General features: G+C 42.9%; 1 protein-coding gene across 3 annotated transcripts; it reads left to right on the forward strand.

The window, feature by feature from the left end:
- Positions 1-25,271, forward strand: LOC101825342 (norrin cystine knot growth factor NDP). 3 transcript variants are annotated; one of them, XM_040733731.1, is made up of 4 exons: positions 1,699-2,004; positions 6,050-6,181; positions 15,787-16,161; positions 24,015-25,271. In XM_040733731.1, exons 3-4 carry the CDS (start codon positions 15,994-15,996, stop codon positions 24,240-24,242), a joined length of 396 nt encoding a protein of 131 aa, XP_040589665.1. In that variant the 5' UTR covers positions 1,699-2,004; positions 6,050-6,181; positions 15,787-15,993; the 3' UTR covers positions 24,243-25,271. The 3 variants fall into 3 exon arrangements, with proteins under 3 accessions (XP_040589666.1, XP_040589665.1, XP_005080600.1); XM_040733732.1 differs by lacking the exons at positions 1,699-2,004; positions 6,050-6,181 and adding an exon at positions 1-103; XM_005080543.4 differs by lacking the exon at positions 6,050-6,181.
- Positions 25,272-25,612: the final 341 nt, after the last annotated feature.

Raw genomic sequence — 25,612 nt, forward strand, 5'->3', positions numbered from 1 at the left:
AGTCTTTACAATTTCTGTGGTGCTCTTTCCAAAGGGCAGATTGTAGAAGGCTGGAAAAGTCCATCCAGGAAGAACCACACCTTTTCAGGTTGCTTCTGAGCAGGTAGGACAACCCCGAGAACCCCCAGGCAAAAGATGGCAAGGTGGAGCAGAAAGAACCTCCAGCAAAAGCCACCAATTGTTTCTTAGGAAAATGAAGACGTGGGTGGCTGTCAAACTCTGATGCTTGAAAATGTTGGTGATGTAAGACTTTATTCTTCCTCTGAATCTGATCCACCCAACTAAGACAGAAAACGCACTCATGACTGTTTCCAAGGCTCTTACTCAGGGACAATTCATATCCCCTTGAAGGCTATTCCCATTTTTAAGGTCCAGTTCCCATTCGCTTGTTGAGCTTCTGCTTTCAAGAAATTTAGCCAAATCCCTTTTCTTCAAGGCTTTGAACTTGTCATTTATCCTTAACCCTCGGAAGTAAATTCTGTGACTTGTCCAATGTAAACAGGGCTTTCCTGGTAGAGCACAAGAAAGGCACGTCTTAGTAAAAGGCTGAGGCGAAGCTGAACAAATTTGTGTGCACTTAGTAAAACACCAATGGCTGTTTGAAGTAGAGGTTCTGTGGGGGGAAATCATAATTTGGTTATCAATTTATTGATTAGAAATAAATGATCAGATACTGTATACTACGATGATTTGGACATCAGCAGGTGGCTGGTTAGAGCTCTCAAGAGAGATTTTTGTTAGGGTTTATGATATATTTACATTTTAATAAGATATCTTAAGTTTGTTTCATTTCCTTGGTTTGAGTGTTCATCAGTATTAATAAAATCAATTATTCTGGGTCTGAATCTACCTGACATTAAAACAATTATAAATGGTTATTTTTGTGTCATCCTCAGCTTTCCAAAATTGCTGATAATTTTGTCTTTAAGCATTTGAAGAGCCAGGTTTATGAAATGTTTCCCTTTTTTGGTCCCAAAGCTCATAATGGCACTTTTCAGCAGCAGGTGCTTAAGCCCCACCCCTCCACACACACACCATTTACCTTTGTCATTTTTTTTACTAAATGTGACATGGTGGGTTGCCCTTACCTGTTAGTCACACCCTCACACGTCTCAAGCATCATGGACCAAATGTTTTGCCCTTTGTTTCTAAATCTATTACAAAGTTTTGTTCTAAGCCATGTCAGCGAAGGCACTTATTAAAGTGCCACTGAGAACTACATTGCATTTATGCTGCTAAAAATCATTTAATGGATGAACAACTTGGAAAAAAAGAACTCTCACCACCCACACACATCATGCTAAAGCAGGGTAGTGTGTTTCGCACTTGCTTTCCTGCTTAGACTGAGAAAGATTGCTGATGCCCATCTTTCCCTCCCTTAGCATTTCAACTTCGTCCTGGCCAGCTGCTGAATCGTTAAGCAGAATGCTGCTCTGTCTTTGTAGTTCCAAAACCATGTGTCTCTATTGCCAACTGCACATCTTTATGGCAGCCACATGCTTGCAAAAGACTTAAATTCAGAATATTCATTTGGCCTCTTATTATTGTAAAAATACAAAAACAAAATGGGGAGAGAGAGAAAGAAAACTTCCGTGTTCTATGCTGTTGTTCTCATCGTGAGATGCTCCATGGAAAGGAGCCCGAGTAGTGGGCAGAGGCTGTGAGTCCCCGATAACGAGCGCCTAACATTTCCGTGGTATTCCCATTTGCTAGTGCGCTGCTGCGGCCACACGCCTGATTGATATATGCCTGCAATGGCACTTTTCCATTTGACACTCTCCCTCTCTCTCTCCCTCTCCCTCTCTCTCTCCCTCTCTCTCCCTCTCTCTCCCTCTCTCTCTCCCTGGGTCGCTTAAACAACAGTCCTAACTTTTGTGTGTTGCAAATATAAAAGGCAAGCCATGTGACAGAGGGACAGAAGAACAAAAGCATTTGGAAGTAACAGGACCTCTTTCTAGCTCTCAGAAAAGTCTGAGAAGAAAGGAGCCCTGCGATTCCCCCAAGGTAAGCAGGAAAACAAGCGCTGCCGGCTTGCCTAGGAAATTACTTCTTTCCAAACTCAGCCTTTCATCCTTCTTGCAGACAAAGAGACAACCTTTAAATACCACTTAAATTTGCATCACTTTAATTTGCATTAATCTGTAGCTTGCTAGCCTTGTGGTTTTTTATTTGTTTGTTTGTTTGTTCTAAATGAACGGGTCTTTGAAGTGTGTGACAGAGCAGGAAGTGTCCCAGAGAAGCTGGAAAATATCTTTGGGATTGATTTCTTTTCAAACTCTGCGTAGTTAGATGTAACTTTGAAATGGTTCTTCTATGTGACACCACGAAGGGGGATAGAGAAGCAGCAGTTGCCGACTTGCATTTGTGGAGTCGCCTGTCTTCCCTACCGCCTTCATCCCTCTTACAATGGGGGCACTATTAATGCAGGCGAGTCTGCGAGGTTAAACGTGCACTGTTTACTTTTATTACTCCTTATGTATGCGGTTGATCTCCTGCCAGGGCTGTGCCGGGAGTGCTCAGGATGACTTCAAACAATAGGCAACATTTATGCCTAGCTTTCAGTGTCACATTGCTCCTTTGCACTCTTCTCCCATCCCGCGTTGGGACTTTGCTTCCATGGATACATTCAAGAGTGTCGGGAGAGATGAGGATGGGTTTGCTGTATGATTTTGATTGGGTGAAAAGTCTGAGGAAATGCATGCTGTTTGCCTTGGCCTTATTGCAAGGGGTTATTTTTAGTAGTCGGTTTGTCCCTGCAGCACCACCAAGGATCCAATGTCCAAGAAGTGACCAGGAAAGGATGCTCCTGACAGCACAGGGACCAGGACCTGGAGGAATGACTCTCACAGACACCTGAGGAATATTCAGAGGGTTCTTTCCAATTCCTGAATGGGAGTTCTCTCATTAAATGAACAATTGAGCTGTAGGAGGCCCGGGCATAATTCTCTTGAGGGACGGGAAGTTTGATTGTGTACAGAATGTTAATGACTCAGAAAGCACAGTAACTGAGGCTCATTGTAATGGACAAGCCCAGATAAGCCTCAGTGAAAGAGCACCCCCTCCTCTCTCTCTCTCTCTCTCTCTCTCTCTCTCTCTCTCTCTCTCTCTCTCTCTCTCTCTCTCTCTCTCTCTCTCTCTCTCTCTCCCTCTGTCTCTCTCCCCTTCCCTCCCTTCCACCCTCCCTCTCCCACCCTTCCTCCTTGATTCCCTCTCTCCCCTGAGATTCAAGTGTGAAAAGTGATCTATTTGGCAAGATGAGAATTCCTTATACTTTGTAACTGTCATTCCTAGCAGGCATGGCTGGTGTAGAGTACGCTTGTCTCCAGTTCCAATGTTAGTGTGTTTTAATTACAATATACAACATGGCAAACTGCTTCAACACAATATTAGCTACCAGGTGCATGTGGAGCACAGAGAGGCTGCAAATGCACTGTTGGCTGTGGGTGTCAGCTAACTGCATCAGGAACTGTAGACTGTCTCAAAATGGCATTTAGGCTTCATGCAAGTATCTGCTCACTTTCTTTTCATTCATTTCACTCCTCAAAGTGAACTTGAGGGTTCTGTTGGCCAGCTGTCATTGTGCAACAGGAGGCACAATTTATGGGGCTTCCCCCCCCCGATTTTCACAAATAACTAGCATGAGGAGCATTGTTGTATAAAAATCAGACATTTAGAGGAGTGAATTCACAACTGCTTCACTAATCAAGAAAGGCTGTAAAAATAATATGGTTCGATTGTTGTAATACTTTATGACAATTAAAAACTACTGCTGTTAGCAAAGTATTTAAGTGACTGAAAACAATTTTCTTAACTGTTATTCAGACCATTATATGAGAGTGTTTGAACACAAATCCAACGCCATGCATCATTTCTTTTAAGATACATTTGGTTCAGGTAATGGGAGAAGTGGCTAAGGCGTTCTTATTATTCGCTGTGTATCAAGCAGCTGACATCCACAGATGGAAATATGCCTGTGGAGTTCTCAATCTTAATTTGAGGTCCAATGACACTGTCAAGGGAAAAATAAATCATTTTTCAATACATTTAACAATTTCCAACTCATTTATTTTCCTGGGCCCTTGAAAAATGACTTGCTCAGAATTATAAGCACCAATGGTGGCCAGAGACTGTTACTGTCTTGAGAACTCACAATTTCAGTGCCATTGTTCTTCCTGGGCAATAATTCATCCCATCTTCTTTTTAGCACACATACTTATTAAGCATTTGCAGTACTTGCAGTGTGCCTGGCACTATCCTAATCCTGATGGATACAATGGTGAATGGTACGTTGCCCCACACTTAATTTTGGTCTGTGTGCTCTTTCCTATATTGAATCTGGGAGGAGAAACAGTTTTGCTAATGAGGAATTGGACAAGAACTTTCTGCTTATTAGGAACCATGTCATACAGATGCTAGTGTTCTAGATTACTTGAAATACTTATCAATCGGTCTTCTGTTAATAATGAAGGGTTCTCCTCCCCTTTGACTGTTTGTTCCAGATGCTGAGTGTATGACACTTGCACAGCTAATATGATCAGACTTTTCTTGGGGTGGGGATAGTAGCAGTCTGGAAAAGGAGTAGCATACCGTTCCTCAGTTCTCTTGAGCACCCTCCGGAAGGGAACTGTATGCTCTCTCTGTCAGGAGATGGTAGTGAGTCACCTCCCCAGCAGCTGACATCAGGCCTACTTGATGAATCACTGTGTTGGAAACATGCAGAGAGGAAGATGCCATCACTCTCTCCCCTCACTTACTTGTCCCATTCCCTAGACTGAGGAAATTAGTGACCTCTGGGCTAGGCCTAAATTTAAGAGGGCCCTGGGAGAAGTGGCTGCAAGTTGTTCCCCAAACTTAGGTCTCGGTCTCAGCCACACACAGTGCTGCTTTCAAATAAGCCAGTCTAGTGTTCTAGGTTCCTGGGGGAAATTTTTGACGACAGCATCAACAGTGTCCTTGATTTTGGTATGTATTAGCAGAAAGTGCTGGATGACTTCTGACCCTTTGGGATGCCTAGGAAAGCCACGTCTCCTTGGCCATTGACCTTTGTGCCCATGTTCATCTTTTGTCATGACTGTCAGTTAATGACAGTCCTGCCAGGCCAGCAGGAACAGAAGGGATGGAGAGGCAGGTGGAATGACTAAGACAGACAAGCAAACACTGAAGAATGAAAGGGAAGAAGGGCCCTGGGAGGGTGGGTGAGCCTCAGAGCCCATATTGCTGTGGCCCGTCCTGGCTGTGATCAGCTGTCATTTCCTCTTCGTATATGACACTGTGGAACATATTAAAATTTCTCTGGGATGGTATGTTTGGAATTCCTCTGATGCCCCACCTCACCAACTTACCCGGACAATAAAAGCGAGGTTATAAGCCATTGAACAGCTGGCTGGCTATATATTTCCCCTCTTTCTTTCCCATAATCTAATACAGAAAAGAATCCTGTTAGACTGGCAGTGCCATGTCTGGGTACTTGTTTTCTCCACCACGTCCTTCCTCTTGCACACCGCGGAATCTTCCTGGGTGGCAAGTGGCGTCTTTTCTTTTGTTCACTGCTGCTCTCGGTCCGCCCCCTTTTCCCTATGCCTGATCTCCTTCCATTGTGAGCTGCCTTTGCTCAGTCTGTTTTCCAGACAGCCTGGGTCCTGTTCCACTGGGGAGAACAGCCCATGAGGTCTTCTCATCTCCATAGTATTCCCAGGATGTCATTCTTGGCACAGGTTCTGCTGGTCCGATAGGATATGGGGGCTTTTTGTAGCCCTGAGCCTGAACCCACTCACAGAGAGGAGCAGCCACGTGGCTCGCCAAGAGTGGGGCTGGAGTGACCCGGGTTGGCAGAGACAAGCATACCATCACAGTGACCCGGACATCTCTGGCTAAGGCCTGGGGGTGGGAGTGCTATGGGAATGCCTGGATGCACTTCGGCCCACATTAAGAGAAATGTGGTTATTCTGTTTCAGACTGAGAGACAAGTGACTTGGAACAAAGATCTTTTGGGCCCTGCCCTGTCCCGCTCCTGGGTTCCTCAAGTTTCTCTCCTGTCTCTCCTCCCCAGACAGAAAGAAGGACAAACAGGACTTTCAGTTTGGCCAGCACAGGCTTGATGCCTTGTCAAACCCACAGCCCAAGTGGGAGAGCTGAGAAATCCCTCCTGAGTTGCCTGCACTGAAAATGTGAGGGAACTGAGGTGAGAAAGGAACTCTTCCTGCGTTCCTTCGTTCGTTCCTTCCCTCCCTCCACTCCTCCCTCCTTCCCTCCTTCACTCTCTTCTTTCACCTCGTCTCTCACACTTCCCCTCTTTCTTTCTTTCCTTTCTCTTTTCCTCGGAAGAGCAGTTTGATTCAAGAGTTTCAAGCAGAAGGTACTGGGCTTTTCAGTTAGAGATTCCCATTTAAGACCTCCATTGTGCAACACACCAAAATGATGCTGCTAATGTGTGTGGAAGCAACAGGTAAAGAGAAATCCACAGGGCGGTTTCCTATCCTTTTTCATTTCCTGGGAGCTTCAGATAACGTTTCCCAATTAACTAAAAATTCATTGAAAGAATCAATGGGAAAAAACTAACATATTTGAATTAAAATGAGCCTTCTCCTGTTAGCTTGACAAGAAGAGAGAGGGAGGGAGGGAGGGAGAGAGAGAGAGAGAGAGAGAGAGAGAGAGAGAGAGAGAGAGAGAGAGAGAGAGAGAGAGAGAGAGAGAACCAACCATCTATCCTTCACTGCTAGTTCTTGGGTTTAATATGAATTATTCCATACAAGTCCCTAGGCTAGATGATCTATTTAAAGAAGCCTGGCAGCATGAAGAGAGAGGGTAAAAATACAACCACTCTTTTGTCCCATCAAAGGTTTTCTTTGGGAGGACATTAAGAGCATTTTTGTTTTCTTGTCTGCCCCTGCCAGTGGCAGCATTCCAGCTGGTAGTACCCACTCCTCACCCATCAGGTCAACAACCATGAACTTTTCTGATTCTAAGAGAAATCAAAGGCTGAGGAATTCTTTAGAAAGTCCCATGTGTGGGCAATATGCAGGGAAGGCTGGGGCTGGAATGAGTGCTTGCTGGCTAGGCTATACAGGTTGTCTGGTGACATTCACCCCCACCCCCCCACAAACACACGTTTTCAGTCTTTGAGGAAGATTGTGCCATTATGCCTGTGGCATTGTCAAAGCTGCCTCCCACATCTCTGGCAATACTTTGCTTGGTGCCATTCACTTGGTCTTCTTCATCAGAGTCTCTAGGAGCCTAGTACTTAGGTGTATATTACTAAGTGTCCCATTCCCCGGAGCATTTTTAGCTGCTAGAACCTAGTAGCCTAGAAGTTTACAATCTGGAACAATCACTTTCCTGTTAGAAGGAGTGCTGACTCAGAATATTCAAAGAATGGGTTGTTCAGTTGGCCAGGAGTCCTGAGTACTTACAATCAGGACTTCATCCAATTGAGGCCCATTTCATCCTCGTGTCAAAAATCTGGACACGAGTGCTGACTGGTAGCATGGTATAAGATTTGCTTTTTTCCACAAAAGCTAAGGCTTATTCAGACAATTTGCTCTATTCCAAGGACTGGCTCTCTCCCAACTTTTTCTTTTAAGCCATGATCCAATCGATTGCAGTGTCCCTTAAAAATGAGAGGGCAACAGGTTAAGACCAACAGTGGACCAACTGTCAGAAAACACTAAGGAGAGACCCTGCTTTAGCCAGTAACCCTACAATAGGTCTGAAACCTGGAATCTCTTTCAGTCCTTTCATTCATGGGTAATAAAAATAAGATGCAACAAAAGAAAAGTACAAAAGATTGTTTTTGATGTTAAAATTGGCCACTGCCCTTTCAGATTTTTTCAAATAGCTCAGTTTCAGAAAGGGAAAGTTTCATTTCTCCCACATGGCCAGAAATGGGTTTGAAATTGCCTTCCTTCCTTATTTTAAAAGTGATCAAGCCCTCATGTTAAAAAAATTGAAAAGGCTATGGCAGATTTGGGACATCCAGAATCATTTTCCCCTTTTCTTCTGTTACTGTTGAGGAGTCTACTCTGCATTTTGTTGTTTCTTTTAGTTTGTTTCTTTGTAAGGCAGGATATCATGTAGCCCAGGATGGTCTACAACTCAATATGTAGCTGAGGATGATTTCAACTTCTCATCCTCCTGACCCCACCTCCTGAGGGCTGGGATACCAGACATGTGCCACCATGCCCAGTTTATATTGTCCACAGGACTTTATATACACTTCTGATTGAACTACATACCCAGACCACCCCCACTCCGCTTATTCTTATTCCTTGTGGATGAAAGTATAGAACAGAACTCAGAGCTCCGGGCCACTGGTGATTTGTGGCATCATAGAAAGGCTACCGTTGAGCATTTTTTGACAGCTCATCACCATATCAGTCACACTTCATAGTCTGGTGTCTAGATTTGCAGAAATAATCCAAACCCCATGAGAAAATGATTTCAAAAGAAGAGTGCTTCCAATTTGTGTGAAATTTATAGTCTAGAAGTCAATTAGTTACATCAACTGCTAAGAACTCCAAATTAGTCTCTTCATGGAAACTATAGAAGTTTACAAATGCCTAGGACAGGATCCCACAACCATATTCAATGGTCAATTGCTTTAAACTCAAGTCTCAGCCCAGGACTTCAGGATTGTTCTTCCCTTAGGACAGAGGTTCCCTTACCAAACAGAGGGGCTTATTTTTGATCCCAAAGATCTTATTAATTCACAGCTTCAGGGTGACTTTGCAGACCCAACCTCCTCTCCTTTCCTCTCCTGGATCATTCACATGGCCCATTAGGCATTTACTAGCAGAGGCTGCAGCACAGTGTGGGACCACAGGTCATTCCAAGAAAGGAAATGGCAGGTAGAATTCAGTCTATATCATCACCATCATCACATGGAAAAAGTGTAATTCTAGTGTGTGTGACTACCTTTGACTGTCCTCTTCTCCTGATAGAGATTCAGTGTTGGGTGACACTGAATCAAAACAGCACGCATTTTAAGAGAATGTTAAGAAAGATAGAAACTGGTCAACTATACTCACCAAGTGCTTCTTGTTATTAACAGGATATAAGCTTGGTGTACTGGTACACACCTATAATCTTAGCAGTGTGGGTGCTGGGTAAGGAGGCTCATCCAAGAATTCAATGTTGGCTTAGTCTACATAATGAATTTCAGGCTATCTGGGGCTACATATCAAGACACTGTCTAAAAAAAAAGAAAACAAAAACAAATAAAAACCAAGCTATTAATAATTTATGATCTACATTTAGAAATAATAAGCACCAAATCAATTGGATATTGGAGGCTATTTTTACTTCAGGCCACCCAAATGGCCTCATGGAAGAGAGTATTCTAATAGCTTGGCCTCCTGTTAGCTGAGGCACTTCATTAGAATGTTCTTGGAATCTTGAGTGATCATTAGCTCCTTGAAGAAGAAAGGAAGTCTTGCTGTAAGATTTCTTGGGGGAGTATCTAGTCCCAGAGCAGTGCTATACAGTCTGAGAAGCTTGGGAAGAGAAAGATATGATTGCAAGCGGGCAAAGCTGTGAACTGCTACAACCAACTGCTTTATTTTATATAGAAGGAAACTGATTCCTAGAGAAAACAAATGGCTTGATAAAGCTCTCATAGTCAATCGTGGGAAGGCATGATACAACTTAAGAATCATCAGATCAGCGTCCTTCTACTGGATCAGACAAAAGCAAAATGTTCTGTAGGTTTCAGAATGCAATGAAATAGTTACTCATTATTTCGGACAAGTGAATGCGGAGATACAGAACACTAATAACATGGGTTAGCAAAGGTCTGGGGGAAGGAAGCATGGTGTTTCACGTAAGTGGGAGACTGGATAACAATGAAAGCTTTCTTTCCTCATAAATGTTTCAAAGGTCAGGAGTTTTAGTTACAGTCAAGCTCAAGGTCAAGTCCTTCCACTGTAGTTCCTGCCCAGGCAGTGAAACTATTGAAGTCAAAGACACATTCATACATATGCGTGCACGAGCGTGTGTGTGGACACACACACACACACTCGCACACACGCTCACACACACATGCACGCGCACACACACACACGCACACACGCATGCACGCACACGCACGCACACACGCACACACACATGCACGCACACACGTATGCACACACACACGCATGCACGCACGCAGGCACACACACACACGCACACATAGGTAGGGCCCACTTGACAGTTGACTCATTGCTGTTCTCCACCACGTTATATATCTGTTCTCAGGCCTTTGTTTGAGCACCCTCTCTACAGGAGTTATGATATATCGCTTCTTCCCCTGGCTCTATTCGTCCTCCACTTTTGCTTTCCCTTCCCTCTTCTTCTCCCATCACTTCCTCACCTTACACACTTACCTGCTACTGTGGAGTTCTACCACAGATGGATAGTCACACGGTGGGAAGAACACAGTGGCCCCTTATAGAATGGAAGACTATTACTTAACTGCAAGGATATTTTCTTCTTTCACCTAAGATACCACTATGGAGGTGGCCACTGTCTCCTACTATAGAACAGACACCCTGAGATGAAGGGTGCACGAGTCACACTCTTCCCCAGTTGACCTTATGGTGGTAACCTTTAAGATCCCCGGGGACTTTGCATCTTTTCCATCAAGTATCACTGCTTCAGGGTCAGCCTAGGCTTGGCTTCTTGACTGCTACTCATGTGCTGCCAGACAGAAATAATCTTAAATCAGTCGCTGAGTGCAGGGGATGCTTCATACAATCCAACATGCTGTTTACAGTTTATAAATTAAGCGTCTTGGGAAGAGGCATCTGAGTTATTTTCCAGGGCATCTTATTGACTAGATCCCATTGGAATTCTTTGCGTTCCCGGGAGGTGTCTACTTAGCACTTTGCACTCTGAATAAGCAGCAGAGTTTCTTGTTTTTCCAATCCTTGTATGAAGCATTATCTAGTAGCAAGTTATCTTCCATCCTTACAGCTTTAATTCCCCTCTATTTTTATAATGTCTATGCTTCTGTGTACTGCAATCTTTGCCTTATTTCTGACTCAGAAATTTTTTAATTACAACAAATATCTTGGAGTAGTGTTGCACACCTTTAATCCCAGCACTCGGGCGGCAGATGCAGGTGGATCTCTGTGAGCTCAGTTCCAGCCTGACCTACAGAAAGAGTTCCAAGACACACAGAGACAGGTGGATCTCTGTGAATTCAAGACCAGCATGGTCTACAGAGCAAGTTCCAGGACAACCAGGGCTACATATAGAGAGCCAGTCTCAAAAACAAATCAAGAATATAATAAATAATAAATGTTTCTGTGTGATACAGTGAGTCCATTTCAAAGTCATCATATTTTATTTGCTTCACTTAATCTTCTCAGAGATGATACTGTGCATGGTGGATATAAATGAGCAGTAAATAAGATGTATTAATGGGGTTCCAAAATTAAACAGGAAACCAACAGGCCAATACTCTTTACTTAAAATGCAGTGAACCTATTTTTCCTCTGGCCTTTATTGTTTTTACACGTTTCTTCATGTTGGGCTTTTAACCCTGGGCCTTAGCATGTGAGCCACACCCCTGACCCCTGATTCTTACCTTTTATCTGCTAGTGTAAAAGGAAGCCCATAGTAGTTGCTCAGTGAATGAGGCCCATAGTAGGAGTGCTCAGTGAATCAATGTGTATGCTGAATAAATAAAAGTTTGTTGAAAGAAACCAGGGAAAGAACACCTGCCTATTTCAGTACTGAAAACAGCTCGGGAGAAACATAGATATGGAAACACTGCCCTCCTTTGCCTCAGAAGTAGGGCAAAAACAAGGCCATTCTTGGCACATGACACTTGTCTTAGCCTGTTGCTGGAATCACTTGTGCAAAGCCAGTGCCTTACTTTCTGCCAGGCAGAAGGTCAGACCAAGAGTGAGCTGATCTGTGGGCACAGCACCGCCTCTCACCCAGGGGACCGTGCTATTATTTCAATGAGGATGACAGGTGGGGGAAATCTGGGCACCAGTTGTTCTTTTCCACTGGTAGCGTTTGGAAGGTAGCTCCAAAGTCGGGCACGCTGGCCTACGTGCTTCTCCTGCCGCAAAGGCTCTGCACTAGAGCCATGAGAACATGGGCTCTGTCTTGGAGCCAAATTCAGGTCTCGGACACTGTACCAAAGCACATAGCACAAAGAGGACATAGGACTCCTGAGTTCTGTTGTTCAATTCATCAGGGCCTGGCTGGCAGAGGTCCTAAATCCTGAAAATCCCCATTTGAGTGTGTTGCACATGGCTTAAAATAAAAAAGACAAATGAATTAATTTAGTTTCAAGAAAATGCAAGAAGGTCGCATAAAGCCGAGCTATCCTAGACTGGCAGAAAGCAAGGAATCGTGTGGCGGTGCGAATTTTCTTAATTCCTCACGCTCCTCTTTGTAAGTCCCTTCCCACACTGCAGATTCTGGTCTGTGTACCACACGGGTTGACTCAGTAGTTCTCTGTTCTTGAGCCTTATTTTCATAAACTCATCCTCAGCACAGCAGTGCTGGCGCCTGCAATTTACATAGTTCAAGCAAAAACAAAGTGTTGTGGTACAGGCCTGCAATTCCAGGATGCCTTGGGATCCCAAGAGGTCTACAAGGTGAGAGTCTGTATCAAAACAAACAAAAAATAAGCAAACAATTGTACAGATGGAAAGACGACACAGTGCTTTGAGAGCACTTGTTCTTGCAGAGGACCTGGGTTCCATTATCAGCACCCACATTGTGGCTCTCAATCGTAAACAGCTTCAGTTCAAAGGCATTTGATGATATCTTCTGGTCTCCTGCAACACCAGATATGCATTTAATGCACATGTACACATGTAGGCAAAACACTCATATTCATAAAATAAACTACAAATAAATAAATCTAAAACACTACTACCAATAATAATAATATAATATTAATGATAATAAAATAATAATAAGCAGTCAGGCGGTGGTGGCACACGCCTTTAATCCCAGCACTCAGGAGGCAGAGGCAGGCGGATCTCTGTAAGTTCGAGGCCAGGCTGGTCCGACAGCCTCCAAAACAATACAGAGAAACCCTGTCTCATAAAACCAATGATAATAATAATAATAATAATAATAATAAGCTAAATCCCAGTGTTCTGCTGTAAAGATCTCACCTTTGTGGTTTGAAGGTTTGATGAATTCTTTGTTATTATCATTGCTTGCATTGTTATTTCGGTGTTAATAGAAAAATTGAACAAAAATGTCCTGACATGTGTAAATGCACTGAAAGCCAATATCGTAAAACTAGAAGTAAAGCAGCACTTCCTTGGGTGTTTTTTCTGTCATTTTTATTTTTTTCTATTTTTTTATTTTGTGTGCATGGGTATTTTGCCTGCATGCATGTCTGGGCACCACTGAGACTGGAGTTCCAGAAGGTTGTGAGTCCCCCCCACCCCGTATGGAACCTGGTTCCTCTGGAATAGCAGCCAGTGTTCCTAAACACTTGGCCATCTCTGCAGTCCTCTTTTGTCCTTTATAACTACTTTGGAGTCCAGTTTCTCAGCCCTGGGCTGAGGATACATGCTTCAGGCAGTAGAGTATGTGCTGCCCTATCATGAGGCCCTCAGTGAATGGAGACCCCCAGCACCCTCACAAAGCTCATGTCTGTACCCCAGCACAGGTGCTTCCCTGATGTTCAGCACCGAGATGGCAGGAACACACGTCCCTAACTCAGAGGCTAGCTCCAACTGATAACCTCCCTCAAATGAAAAAAAATGCTTTCTCCAAAGGAGTCTCACTGCGGGTATACAAACCACACTTAAATGGCAAGCTCCAGCAGTCGATGGCCAATGCAGAATGAGCTCAATGGCATTTTAGAAGTGTGTTGTATCTGAGCTTTTGGTTTTGTTTTGTTTGCTTGAGCATTATGATTCCCAGCTCTGTGTCGTCGTGAAATAGCTCTGTGTGTAAATGTGTGTGTTTCCTCATCTATATGTGTTTCTTGGGTTTTCTCTTTGGCTCCTTTCCCCATTTGTATGTTTTGTCCTATTCTGGTTGGTTTGTTTCTATTTTGCCATTGGTTTTTAGACGCTTGTTTGTTTGCTAACGAGAGCAAGAAAGGGCATGGTTTTGTGTGGGTGGGAAGGTGGCCAAGATCTGGTTGGAGTTGGAGGAGAAGAGACTGTGATCACAATATGTTGTATGAAAAATCTATTTTCAGTAATAGAAAAAAGTTCTTCTGCAACCTTGGCCCCTTGAGATATTTGGGTGCTTAAAGTTGATCTACTTTAAGGAGAGGTCGCCATGTGCATGTCCATAAAGGAAAGTGGTGCAAGGCTATCTGAGAAAGGCTCTTCCCGTCTTTGGGATTGTCTTCTGTATGGCAAAATGGTGGTATCCAAATTTATTGCTATTCAATGCTGGCATTTTAGAACGGGGGGAACAGTGTATGCTATTGCTGTCAATTCTCCTATCCTACAGGTGAGGAAATCGACTGGAAGAATGTAAGTGAGCTGTGCCAGGTGCCACTGCTGATTACTGGTTGTGCCAAGACTTAGTCCAGGTGGTTCCTCTCATTATTGGTCCCTGCCCTTCCTGCAATTTATAGAACTTCCCAGAGACATGGGCTCTTAGCCCTTGCTATTGCCAGGGATGCTCTGTTCTGAGATGGCCCCATTGCCCTATTCCACTCAGAATGCCCCACCCCACACTTGTAAGCTGTCTAATTGCAGCTAAGTGAGTCTGAGGCCACACTGTATTGACTTCTACCACCTTGAACTTCTTATCTTGATCACATCAACACTTTACCCTGCTTATTCCGACTCTTCCTGAATAAGAAGTTAAAGAAATACTTGCACTGTGAACAAAACCATCAAACTTTGATCTAGAGTACCTTTGAAAGTGTTTCTGAAGTGTTAGCTACTCCATTCCTTTGGTTTGGTATGTACGGTCAAGTTCTCCTGATTTCCCCACATGTTTGAAAATACTTTTGCTATTCTGTGTCTTCTGGCATAATGAAAAGCATCAGTGAGGTAATTTTAGTAGATTGCTGAACTCCAATCCTTTGACCAGGAGGTATGGTTAAAAGAACAAAGTAGATTTTAGGGAAATCAGTCCAACATAATTTCACTTTAATGGGAAGTCTCTGCTCCAATGGCCACTTCTTTCAAATTATCCTGTGGGCTTCAGCTACAAAGGTTGTGCAGAAATGTGTGACTCTATTGGGAACTGTACATGCACTGCGTTAGCCATGCTGGAGGCCAGTGATTATAATGTGGGTTTCAGATGCACTTGGCCACTGATACTGGGTGGCAAGGACTGAAAACAAAAACAGGATGAGCCCAGAGCCCAGCAGTGGAAAATGAGGTGGGTGGGTATAGAATGGAAAATGTACTCCCTCGGGCCATGGCCTGTGTTCATTAGCACTGACCTTCCTCCCCTCTCACCCTGTAAGCTGATGTTGATAGCAAAGCTTTGAGAGAATCTCAATAAACCCTCCTGCCTTACCAACCAAGGACAAAGAGGAGACCACACAATTTAGTTATGCTGTGCCCAGAACCATGTATTTTTAATCTCAACCATGGGCTCAAACTATTCTTGCTCTTAGGCACATAGACTCAAGCAATTAACGTTAACATATGCTTCCACTCAAACATCATGTCCATTTCCAAATGGTCACAAATATGTAGCATAAACACTAAGGACATGAAATGAATGACAGTATAAGCTAAAAGGCTCCAGAATCCGGCACTGTTCACCCCAAATGACATGGAAATGTTGGACTACATATCTTTTGTGTTGCACCCATATTTCTGGGGAAAGTAATTTCTGCTTTCATTCTAGCTGTTCAGCAGATACTGTGGTGATCCGTTGCTTGTGAAAGGATTGAGGCAAAACTCCAGCATACAAAGGACAATGACAACCAGAAAACGACAGCCCCATTCGGCCCTGGCCTTGAAAGGAACTGGATCCTAGGAGGTGCCAGCATTTCCAATCTATTGTCCTCTGTCTCCCTCTGCTGTTCTTCTGGAGAAGTTTCCCCTCACGACAATGAGAAATCATGTACTAGCTGCCTCCATTTCTATGCTCTCCCTGCTGGCCATAATGGGAGATACAGACAGCAAAACAGACAGCTCGTTCCTGATGGACTCTCAACGCTGCATGAGGCACCATTATGTTGATTCTATCAGTCACCCATTGTACAAGTGTAGCTCAAAGGTAAGATGAAGGTCACTCCCAAATCTTTGAGAGGATACCCTTCTCCCTCTTTTACAGAAGAGAAGCCATATTTACCTGTCAGGAGATGGAGAACTGTGACCAGAGCCCAAACTGGAGCTTTGTGACTGACCTGCAAAATGCCTAAGGGGATCTTTCTTTACAGTTTTCCCAGTATGATTTGCATTTCTGTGTCTGTAATGGCTCATTCTGATGTTGGGATGTCTTGTGTCCCTGACTGGAGATTTATGAGCAATAACATTCCTTTTCAATACACAAAACAGGTACTGGGAATAGGGCTCAGTGAGTGAATTTAGGGCCTCAGTTTGAACCCCCAGCAGTCATGTAAAATCGCCTGGCATGGTAGTACACATCTCTAATCCCAAGGCTGAGGAAGCAGAGACAGGGGAACCAGTGGGGCATGCTGGGTAGTCAATCTATCCCAATAAAGGAGCTTCATTTTTAGTAAGAGACTCTGTCGTTAAAAGTGAGGGAGCAATTGAGGACCAAAGCCTCCATCAACCTCTGACCACCACCATCACCTTCATACACATGCACACATGTGCGGAAATGGGTGCACACACACATACACACACATACACACACACACACACACACACACACACACACACACACACACACACACACGGAAGAAAGAAAAATGGAGCCTCTAAGTTACCATAATTTTTTTCTACCTGTATCAACAACAAAAAGAAGGGGAAGATGTTGAATATGATTTAACAGTGGAACACATTCTTGGAGGCTGTTCAAACAGTTTTCTGAACTACCCCAGAACCAGCTGTGTGGTCTAAACCTTCCTCCATGCGTCACATTTATGCTAAAATGACTAGAGAACTAAGGATGACAATTCCATTGTTTATCGTTTTATCTTGCTTGGGAGTTTTTTCTTATTGGCCGTGGGTAGAGTGCTTCTTGCACAGGTCATCTATGTCTCAGTGCTGAGAAGAGGTGTACAAAGTAATAACATGCTAAAGACCACCAAGAGTGGCTGCCACACAGACCACCCAGAAGGGAGGCACAATGTAGGATGAAATGGATTCCAAATGAGAGTCTTCATGACTATCATTGCTCCAGTCACATGCACTAAATGTGTCCACACTTAGTAAATAAGACTTTGTTTAGCTCATCCTCAAAGGATTTTCACTTTAGTCTGGACACTGAAACAACAACAACACCAAATCCCATTGCAAACTCATATGTTAAGTATTTTTAAAATTACCCATGTAATTAAGGATTTTCAAAATAATATAAACCACTAGAATTAAGGTCATAAAAATCAGTCTCTCCACCCTCCATTTCAAAACATGTCTGGTTTTACATTTTCCATAACTTATGTGATTGTAGCCCAAGGAGGATTCCTTAGTTTGGTTTGGGGGGAATCAAAATCTTAGTTAAATCAATTTTGCCATTGTATTAATAAGTCCTAGGACTGTAGGCAAAGAAATAGACATTTTTCCGCTTAAGAAACTATCCTGGATCTTATTTATATTTGAAGAACAAAACTGAATAGAAACAGACAACAAACATGAAGTTTGCTAAAATTCTCTCTTGGAAATGGAGAGCAGGAGCTGGTGGAGCTGGAGGGGCTTAGGGGGACACACTTGCGTCTGCCGGGTTCATTTCAGCACCACAGAAGCACAAACACTAAAACAAACTGTGAGAAAAAGATAAGAGAAACATTTTATAATCATGATTGCTCAGAAATTGCTTCAGAATAGACAGCACTGAGATTTGATGTTTGTTAGTTCATGGGAGATTTCTTCCTTTGTCAAGCTGTCCTTTATAATCATGCTTCTTTAAAAAAGGGAGAGAGAAAGAGTTTAAACTTAAGAAAGTGTCATTGTAATGAAAGGAAGGGTTATAGAAAATAGTAGCATCTATAAAAAGTTGAAAGTGGGCTGGGGGTGGAATTCAATGGTAGGGCACTTGCCTAGCATGTGTGAGGTCCTAGGTTTCATCCCCAGAACTGAAAGAAAAATCGAAAATAATCTAGAAATATTGGATAAAATGATGGGATACTGTTTTAGCATATTAACCTAAGAAGAAAAGGGTCAAGGAAGAAATGTCATTAACTCAAACTCTCAGAATTTGAGCAGGACTCTTAGAAACAACTTTTAGTTGATCATTGTTCACCTTTGCTTCTCCCAGAATGCCACAGTGAATAACAGTGCAGAACTGTGATAATAGAAGAAATGCTTGTCATTTAATGGGGACAATCTGTTTTCAAACATCCTAAATGACTCCAAACACAGCAATGATTTTATGTAAATGCTGCTTGTAATTATTAACCTTCCTTCCTTGGCCACAAAAATATGCCTGGCAGAATTTCAGCTACCAGACCCTTTCTGGATTAATTTTTCTTTATGTATTCAGGAAGAAAATGATTTTCATTTGGAAATATTCTACAGTTCTTAACATTTACAGACTCAGCCTGATATTCCCTCTAATGAGTCTCATCTGATGGAGTAGTTTTCCTTCAGAGGATAAACATTTAGCCTATCTCTGGAAAGGATAGTATATCTCTGGGCAGACTTTATATCTCTACAAATACCTTTAAGGTCATTATTTTCTGGACACATGACCACGCTTTGCCTACCAGTTAATGCTCTTGACTTAGATAAACACAGTGTGTCTGGTCTCCAGAATACAAATGAAATTTACATGTGGTCCAAGGAAAGAAGGAAAGGACGGAGCTAAATCTAATACCTAACCTGTGCTGGTCACACACACACACACACACACACACACACACACACACAAACTCACACTCCAGGCCTAGCTGCCCGTAGTAATGATTCATCCCCCGCATTTTTCTTTCTAGAAAAAAGTAATAGATAAAGCTGTTCTGGACACCTGTAGTGTGACTATGTCCACCATGGCCCTGAACTTGCACTTGGGCAGTTTTAGGTCACCTCACCCTTATCCTTGCAATTCAGGAAAGAACTAAGACAGACTCAGGCAGAAATGACTGAACTGCTAAGAAAGACAGAGTGGCCACAGTTTAAATTATACCTGGTGACTTCGTTAGTAATGGTATCTCATTGGATCCAAAAGGGCCTGGGAGTGGCAAGTTCATTTCCACTCTTCCCAAGAAATCACATTTCCCTGTAATTCTGTGTAAAGGGCATAAAGAAAACAAGCTGAAGTTCTGCAGCTAGAATATAAACGGGCTGTCTGGACACCAAGGCACCGCAGGCTTCAAGGAAGCAAGACTTAATTGCTTTAGATCCAATTGTAGATTCAGAGCTTTCCAAATGGGTGTTTTCAGGAAAGCCAAATCATTGCTTTGTGCCTCAGTTTCCTTCTCTGCAAAAGGAGCTGTTTGTCCAAGGGCATGGACATGGATGGCCACCGTGATAATATTTGTAAAGCAGCTAGCATAGTGCCTGCCATTTAATACATTTAATAAATGCTATTATGATCCTGATGATGAAGTTGTAAGCTAGACAGATGTTTCAGCCCTTTTCTATTTCCTTCACTACTAAGACTTCAATAAAGCTAGTGAACCTCCCATTGGTTCTGATGGATGTGGGAGGGGTAGGGAAGAGCAGAAGAGCAGAGTGAATGTAAGCCTCTGTGCTGGGTGCTAAGAGTGAGGATAAAACAGGAGCAGACTACTGGCTGGCTGTCTTCACCAGGTGAGTGGAGGTGAGTTCTGACTCCTGACGAGGCTTGGCTTTTCAGGAACCTAGGTTGGCAACTTGAACTGGCTCCACTGGTGTTTGAAGGCCAAGTTGTTGGGAAGTAGGACATGGTGGTCCAAAGTAAGGGAATAGGAACTGCTTCTAAGGGTGGGGTAAACAGCAACTACTATGGGCAAGATGAGACAACAGGTTAACAGGAAACAAGGAGGTGAGTTGAGGAGACAAGGCTTAAAAATTCCAAAAGAGAAGGTTTCTTGTGTCAAGGACTGAACTGCAGGATTGGGAAAGAGCTTTTAGAATCCACAAGCCATCTTCTACCCAAGAAGCTCATAGAAACAAATATGGGAGTTAGGGAAATAGAGTTTCGGACGTAATTGATCACTTGCAGGGGTGAGGTTTGATTTTTAAAATAAAAACAAATTTATACTGATGTCTACTGTGTGCAGCCATCATGAAAGTTGCTAGAGACGGAAATAAAATGGGAAGAAGACAAATGTTTACCCTCCATAATGCTTCAGCAGGATATAGGAAAGGGAAGTGTTCTGTATGCAAATGTCTCTTCACATCTGTTTGCTTTGTGGCTTGTGTGACAGTAACAGACAGCAGTTGGAGTGAGCTCCCATGCCAGTCCTTAAGTCTCACCACCCCTATGCTACTTTGTTCTCCCGGTTGTCATTTTGTTGTTGATCTCAGCCTGGCACAGACCCTTTGAATATTGACCTGGCTTCCTAGAGATGAGCTGAGCAGTCCTGTCATGATGTTGGTGATGAGGGAATGTGTGGGGAAGTGGCATGGATGGACCTTGTTTCTGATATGTATAGAGAGATCACCTGGGAGAAAAACTCTGCTCAAAGTCATGGAACATATTTAGAAGATTAAAATAGTAGAAATGAATGTTTCTGTGTATGTTCAGTTCCCATTATAAAGGTGGCTCTGTCCTCCCTCCCTCCCTTCCTCCCTCCTTCACTCCCTCCCTCCTTCTCTTGTGAGTGTGTGTGTGTGTGTGTGTGTGTGTGTGTGTGTGTGTGTGTATGTATGTGTATGTGTTGAGACTATCAAAATTCGTTCATTGTCTCAGAGTTTGGAGGAAGAGGTCAAGATATAGGAAGGATTTCGTTAGACAGAACCAAGTGAAAATTACATTCCTGGGAGAGTCAAGACATGCACAAAGGCAGTAGTTAAACTTAACTTTCACTGGAGCAGGGAAAAGATGAGTAGAACAGCACAGCTCTAAGACTAGAAGCAATTGACACCTGGGGCAGTCATGGTAGGTGCTGACTGTGCATATCTGTTCACTTTTCTTGGGAAGAAACTACGTGAGAAACAGGGGCCAGGCCAACTGGAGGTGGACCCAGGTCCTTCCATTCTAGAAATCTTGTCCTTCACTGTGGACCAGGCATGGAACTTGATATGCTGAAAACTTTTAGTGAAATAACAATTAAGTTAACTTATCTTCAAGTTACCCTGTATTCCAGACTTGGTTATTTTACGGGCAGCTAACATCCTGATCAATTAGGGTTATCTTTGACATAGCATGTATGTCTTATTGGGATTAGCCCATGCTGCCTTTGACCCTTCTGAATAATTATCATATCATTATTATTCCTGTCGGCACAGGTTTGTTTTATTCACATGGATCTATCTCTAAAGACTTCATTTTGGAAAGTGGCTGAATGATTGCTTCAATATCCAGTAGATATCTGGATTAAGGGGTCAGCAAATTTTACACTGTTCCAATTTGTGAAGCAGCCTTTCCGATGTACTTGTAGATACAGGGAGAAGGAACTGGGGAAGTTCTCAGACTCTCTTCTTAGGTGGGGGTAGACACCAGACATGGGCAGGTGTTGCTTATATATTTATCTATGGCTCAATCCTGTCAAACCTGTTTGGGATGATGTTTACCTTGCCTATCAGTTTGAAGAACAGACAGAATAGCATTAAAGCTTTGATAGAATCAAAACATCTTACAGAAGCCATTTTCTCTCTGCCTTTGTGACCTTGCAAAGAAAATAATGTTAGACCAGTCCAACTTATTCCTCCCTCAGTCCTGCTAGGTTCTTCTGCTCATGTGTGTGAATTGTTGAAATTTCTCCCAGTGTTTCCTTAGACAATGATGTTAATAATCCTTAACTATCAGGAGTTATCTTTGCCTGATTTTGGAAAGATGTGCCAGCCATTAATTATCCTTTTACCCTTGGGTGTTTAATTTTGCCCTATAGGATGATGTCAGAGATCATCTCTAGTGAGTCTTTAATATTAACTGCTAATTACTAAAATACTATAAGGTCATATATCACCAGGAATCAAGCTTCTTCATCCCACCTCACTCATGCCTTTGACCCCTAGGATTCCAGAATCTTTGAATGATGTGAGCTGCCCTTTATCTTTGTGGGGGCGAACTCCAACCTTGACACACATTCAAAGCATCTTTACTTTTGCTTTAACTCAAACTTTTTTGGGAAAACACAGCAAAAAAAGTCCACCTACCCAAACTAGCCATGGCAAGAAGAATTATTGCTTATCATTTTAACTCCTTGAATATACACTTGATGGCTTTGACCTGAGCATACCAGACATGTTTGGGAATCTCTTCCTTATGCTCAGTGTGCTCAGGAATATGTCAGCATCTAAAGTGCTTTCCAGTGTGAATACACTTATGATTTCTCAGGAAACCTCCAGGTTTCCTTTGCTTGGGAAGGGTATTCCTTTGGAAAATTCTCCTTGTGTTCCTTACCTCTACTATTTAAAAAAAACAAAATTAAAGAAGACTTTTGCCCATCTCCTTAAGATTTATGCAAAATGTTGAGTATGTACATTTTTTCTGAGGATAATTTTGATACTTTTTAAGTCCTTTATCTTTTTATTTTTAGATTTATTAATTTTTATTTTGTGTGTGTGTGTGTGTGTGTGTATGTGCCTGCTTATCTGTACATGGATCACATAGGTGCGGGTGTCTGAGAAGACCAGGTGTGGGCCCTCCCTGGAACTGGAGTTCCAGGCTGCTGTGAACCATGTGATGTTTCTGGGAACAAGTCCAGGTCCTCGGCAAGACAGCAAGTGGTCTTAAGCACTAAATCATCTGTCCAGCCCCTTAATCAGAGTCTTAATAGAGTATTGCTATACAGAACACATAAGCTCTGACACAGCAGCCCAAATGTTTGGAAACGGAGAGGCTAAACTTGGTATAAATAACTCTAAGATGCTGGCATAAACTGTACAAATGGAAGGTGCCTCTTTAAGGTATAAGCACAGGTGTGTACTCTCAGACCCACAAATATACCCTGTCTCTGCTTCACTTTCTTCTTGTAAGTTCACCTAGAATTTTTTTCCAAAGCAACATTTAGTTTACTCCCTTTTCTTCTACAGAGACTACATTCCTTCTGTTTAGCTATTTCCCACTGGACCCCTATCCAATAACTCTCTGCTTGATCCTAGACTTCAATCGGACATGAATTTCTTCTCATTGTTGTTGGTAGACTTGCAACACATTTGGGCAGTGGTAGGTCTCCCTCCATCAGGAGAGACTCATTTTGTACTGAGGTGTTTATTTGGTTTTGGTTTTGGAGGCAAGGTGGTAACCCAAACTAGTTTTGAACACACTATGTCCTTGACAATGACCTTAAATTCCTGATCCTTCCGCCTCTACTAAGTGCTGAGATTATAGGTATGTGTCACCATCCATGTTTTATATGATACTAGAGATTGAACCCAGACTTGTGGGTGCACTAGGGAAGCAGTCTACTACCTGAAGTATATCACCAGACCTGTTCCCGGATCTTTTTATTCACACTATAGTGGTACATCTTGTTAACTGATTCCACGCTCTCGCTGCACTTCACAGTCCCCTAAAAAGTCTTGAAGATCATGAAAGCCTGGGTCCTTCTAAAGGAGTTCAATTCAAAATGGTTTCAGATGGGGAAGTGTTGAAAGGCTTCCTCCCAATCTCCAGGTGTACCCGGGATTGAACCTAGAGCCTTGGGCATGCTAAACAAGTCCTTTACCTCTGAGTCACAATGTCTTAAACACATATTTTAGGTTTTTCCAATAGGTTCTGATGTGTAACCAGAGACTGCAATCACTGGTCCAATCCAGCAGGAATCGGCAGGGAGTGTTGGGGTTTTTCAAAGGATACTGTGGTGACCGGAAGTTTTGACACTTGCACGGAGTAACCACCTCCCCTTATTTCTCCAGATGGTGCTCCTGGCCAGATGTGAGGGGCACTGCAGCCAGGCATCGCGCTCTGAGCCATTGGTGTCCTTCAGCACTGTCCTCAAGCAACCTTTCCGTTCCTCCTGTCATTGCTGTCGACCTCAGACCTCCAAGCTGAAGGCTTTGCGTCTGCGCTGCTCAGGGGGCATGCGACTCACTGCTACTTACCGGTACATCCTCTCCTGTCACTGCGAGGAATGCAGCTCTTGAGGCTTGCTGCTGAGTGGCTTTCTGGCTGGCACAACCACGGGAGCAATTCAACCATCCAGAGAAGTACTGGCAAGAAAAGAGTTAAGGCAGATAAAGATGGAGCGAGTCCCACAGGATTGTGCATATTCTAGTCCTAAAGACTCAATGTGCTTTCAAGAGAGAGCGACTCTGGGAACTCGGTTTCCATTCCGGTCTCCTATTGCTGAAAGAATTTCTTTTGGTTACTTTTCAGATTAAGACATTTCCCCTGTTGGCTCCGAATGTGGTTCGGGTTTCTGACAGCTCTGCATTAGTGGGAAAATGTGGGACCCTGTGCAAGAGTGTGTCAGGCTGTCCCTATTTGGTGCATATTAGGGAAAAACTTGCCCAATTCTTCTTAGGAGATCTTCAGCTGTTGCTTCACCTTGTTGTTTTGGTCTAAGATTTGTCTTTAGAGGTTCCCGGTTTCAAGTTCCTGGTGCCGGTTTCAAGTTCAGGACAGCAAGTCTATGGATTCGTTTAGTGAGGTTACTCACAGCTAGCAGATACTAAAATAATTAACACACGGGTTCTTTTATGTAACTGTGGAACTCCTGCAGCTACAGTTATTCATAAATGACTTGAGGGCTCTAAAGGTGGTATAAGGAATTTATAATCTAAAGACCTTTGCAGGTAAATGATGCTAAACTTTTGTGAGGAAGTAGACTTTCAAACACACACACACATACACACACACACACACACACACACACACACACACGGATACTGCACTGACTCTGGAGAAGGCATAAATTACCAGTGACATGGAGAATGCATCATACTCATAACTGAGCATTAGTCAAGCAAGTAGGAATCTATTTGTGGGTGTGCAATAGCTTCAGTCGTGTCTGGAGCATCGTTCTCTAACATCCACCTGTCTATGTGAGGCTTGTTGCCATAGTGGTGGCCTGGCTTACCTTCTGAAAATTTCATTCCAATGTATTTTTGGTCATTGAGGCTCAAAGTCTGAATTTCCCCATGTTTTGAAATAAAAATAGAGTACCTTCGAAATTTTGTCTGTATAAGTATTGTTATTTCTCCTTCCTCCTCTTCTGCCTCCCATTCCTCTCTTCTTTAATATCCTTCTGTGTTGTGGATATAAGATCCATGTAGCTTCTGTTTGGACATCTCCAAGGATATGGTAGAAGTAAGGACAACAAAAAGGAAATTGAGTTCCAGAATGTATGATGGGAACTTAAAAAATATATACTGTGGTGGGTGGCCTTGGCTGTGGGTTTTAAATTTTAGTACAAAATCTGTTGTGTTCTGGCTTCCTTGGTTACTATGGTGTGAAATAGAGATGACACATCCCTTTCAGTCTCTTCATTTTTCTAAGAAAAGATTAAGTATCT

The sequence above is a fragment of the Mesocricetus auratus genome, unplaced genomic scaffold, assembly GCF_017639785.1.
Source record: "Mesocricetus auratus isolate SY011 unplaced genomic scaffold, BCM_Maur_2.0 Super-Scaffold_100033, whole genome shotgun sequence".
Lineage (NCBI taxonomy): Eukaryota > Metazoa > Chordata > Mammalia > Rodentia > Cricetidae > Mesocricetus > Mesocricetus auratus.

Bases quoted from the DNA above. Each gene is read 5' to 3' on its own strand.
- LOC101825342 (XM_040733732.1), top strand. From the start codon at position 15,994: ATGAGAAATCATGTACTAGCTGCCTCCATTTCTATGCTCTCCCTGCTG. The intron at 16,162-24,014 runs GTAAGATGAAGG...TTATTTCTCCAG, and splicing joins TGTACAAGTGTAGCTCAAAG to ATGGTGCTCCTGGCCAGATG.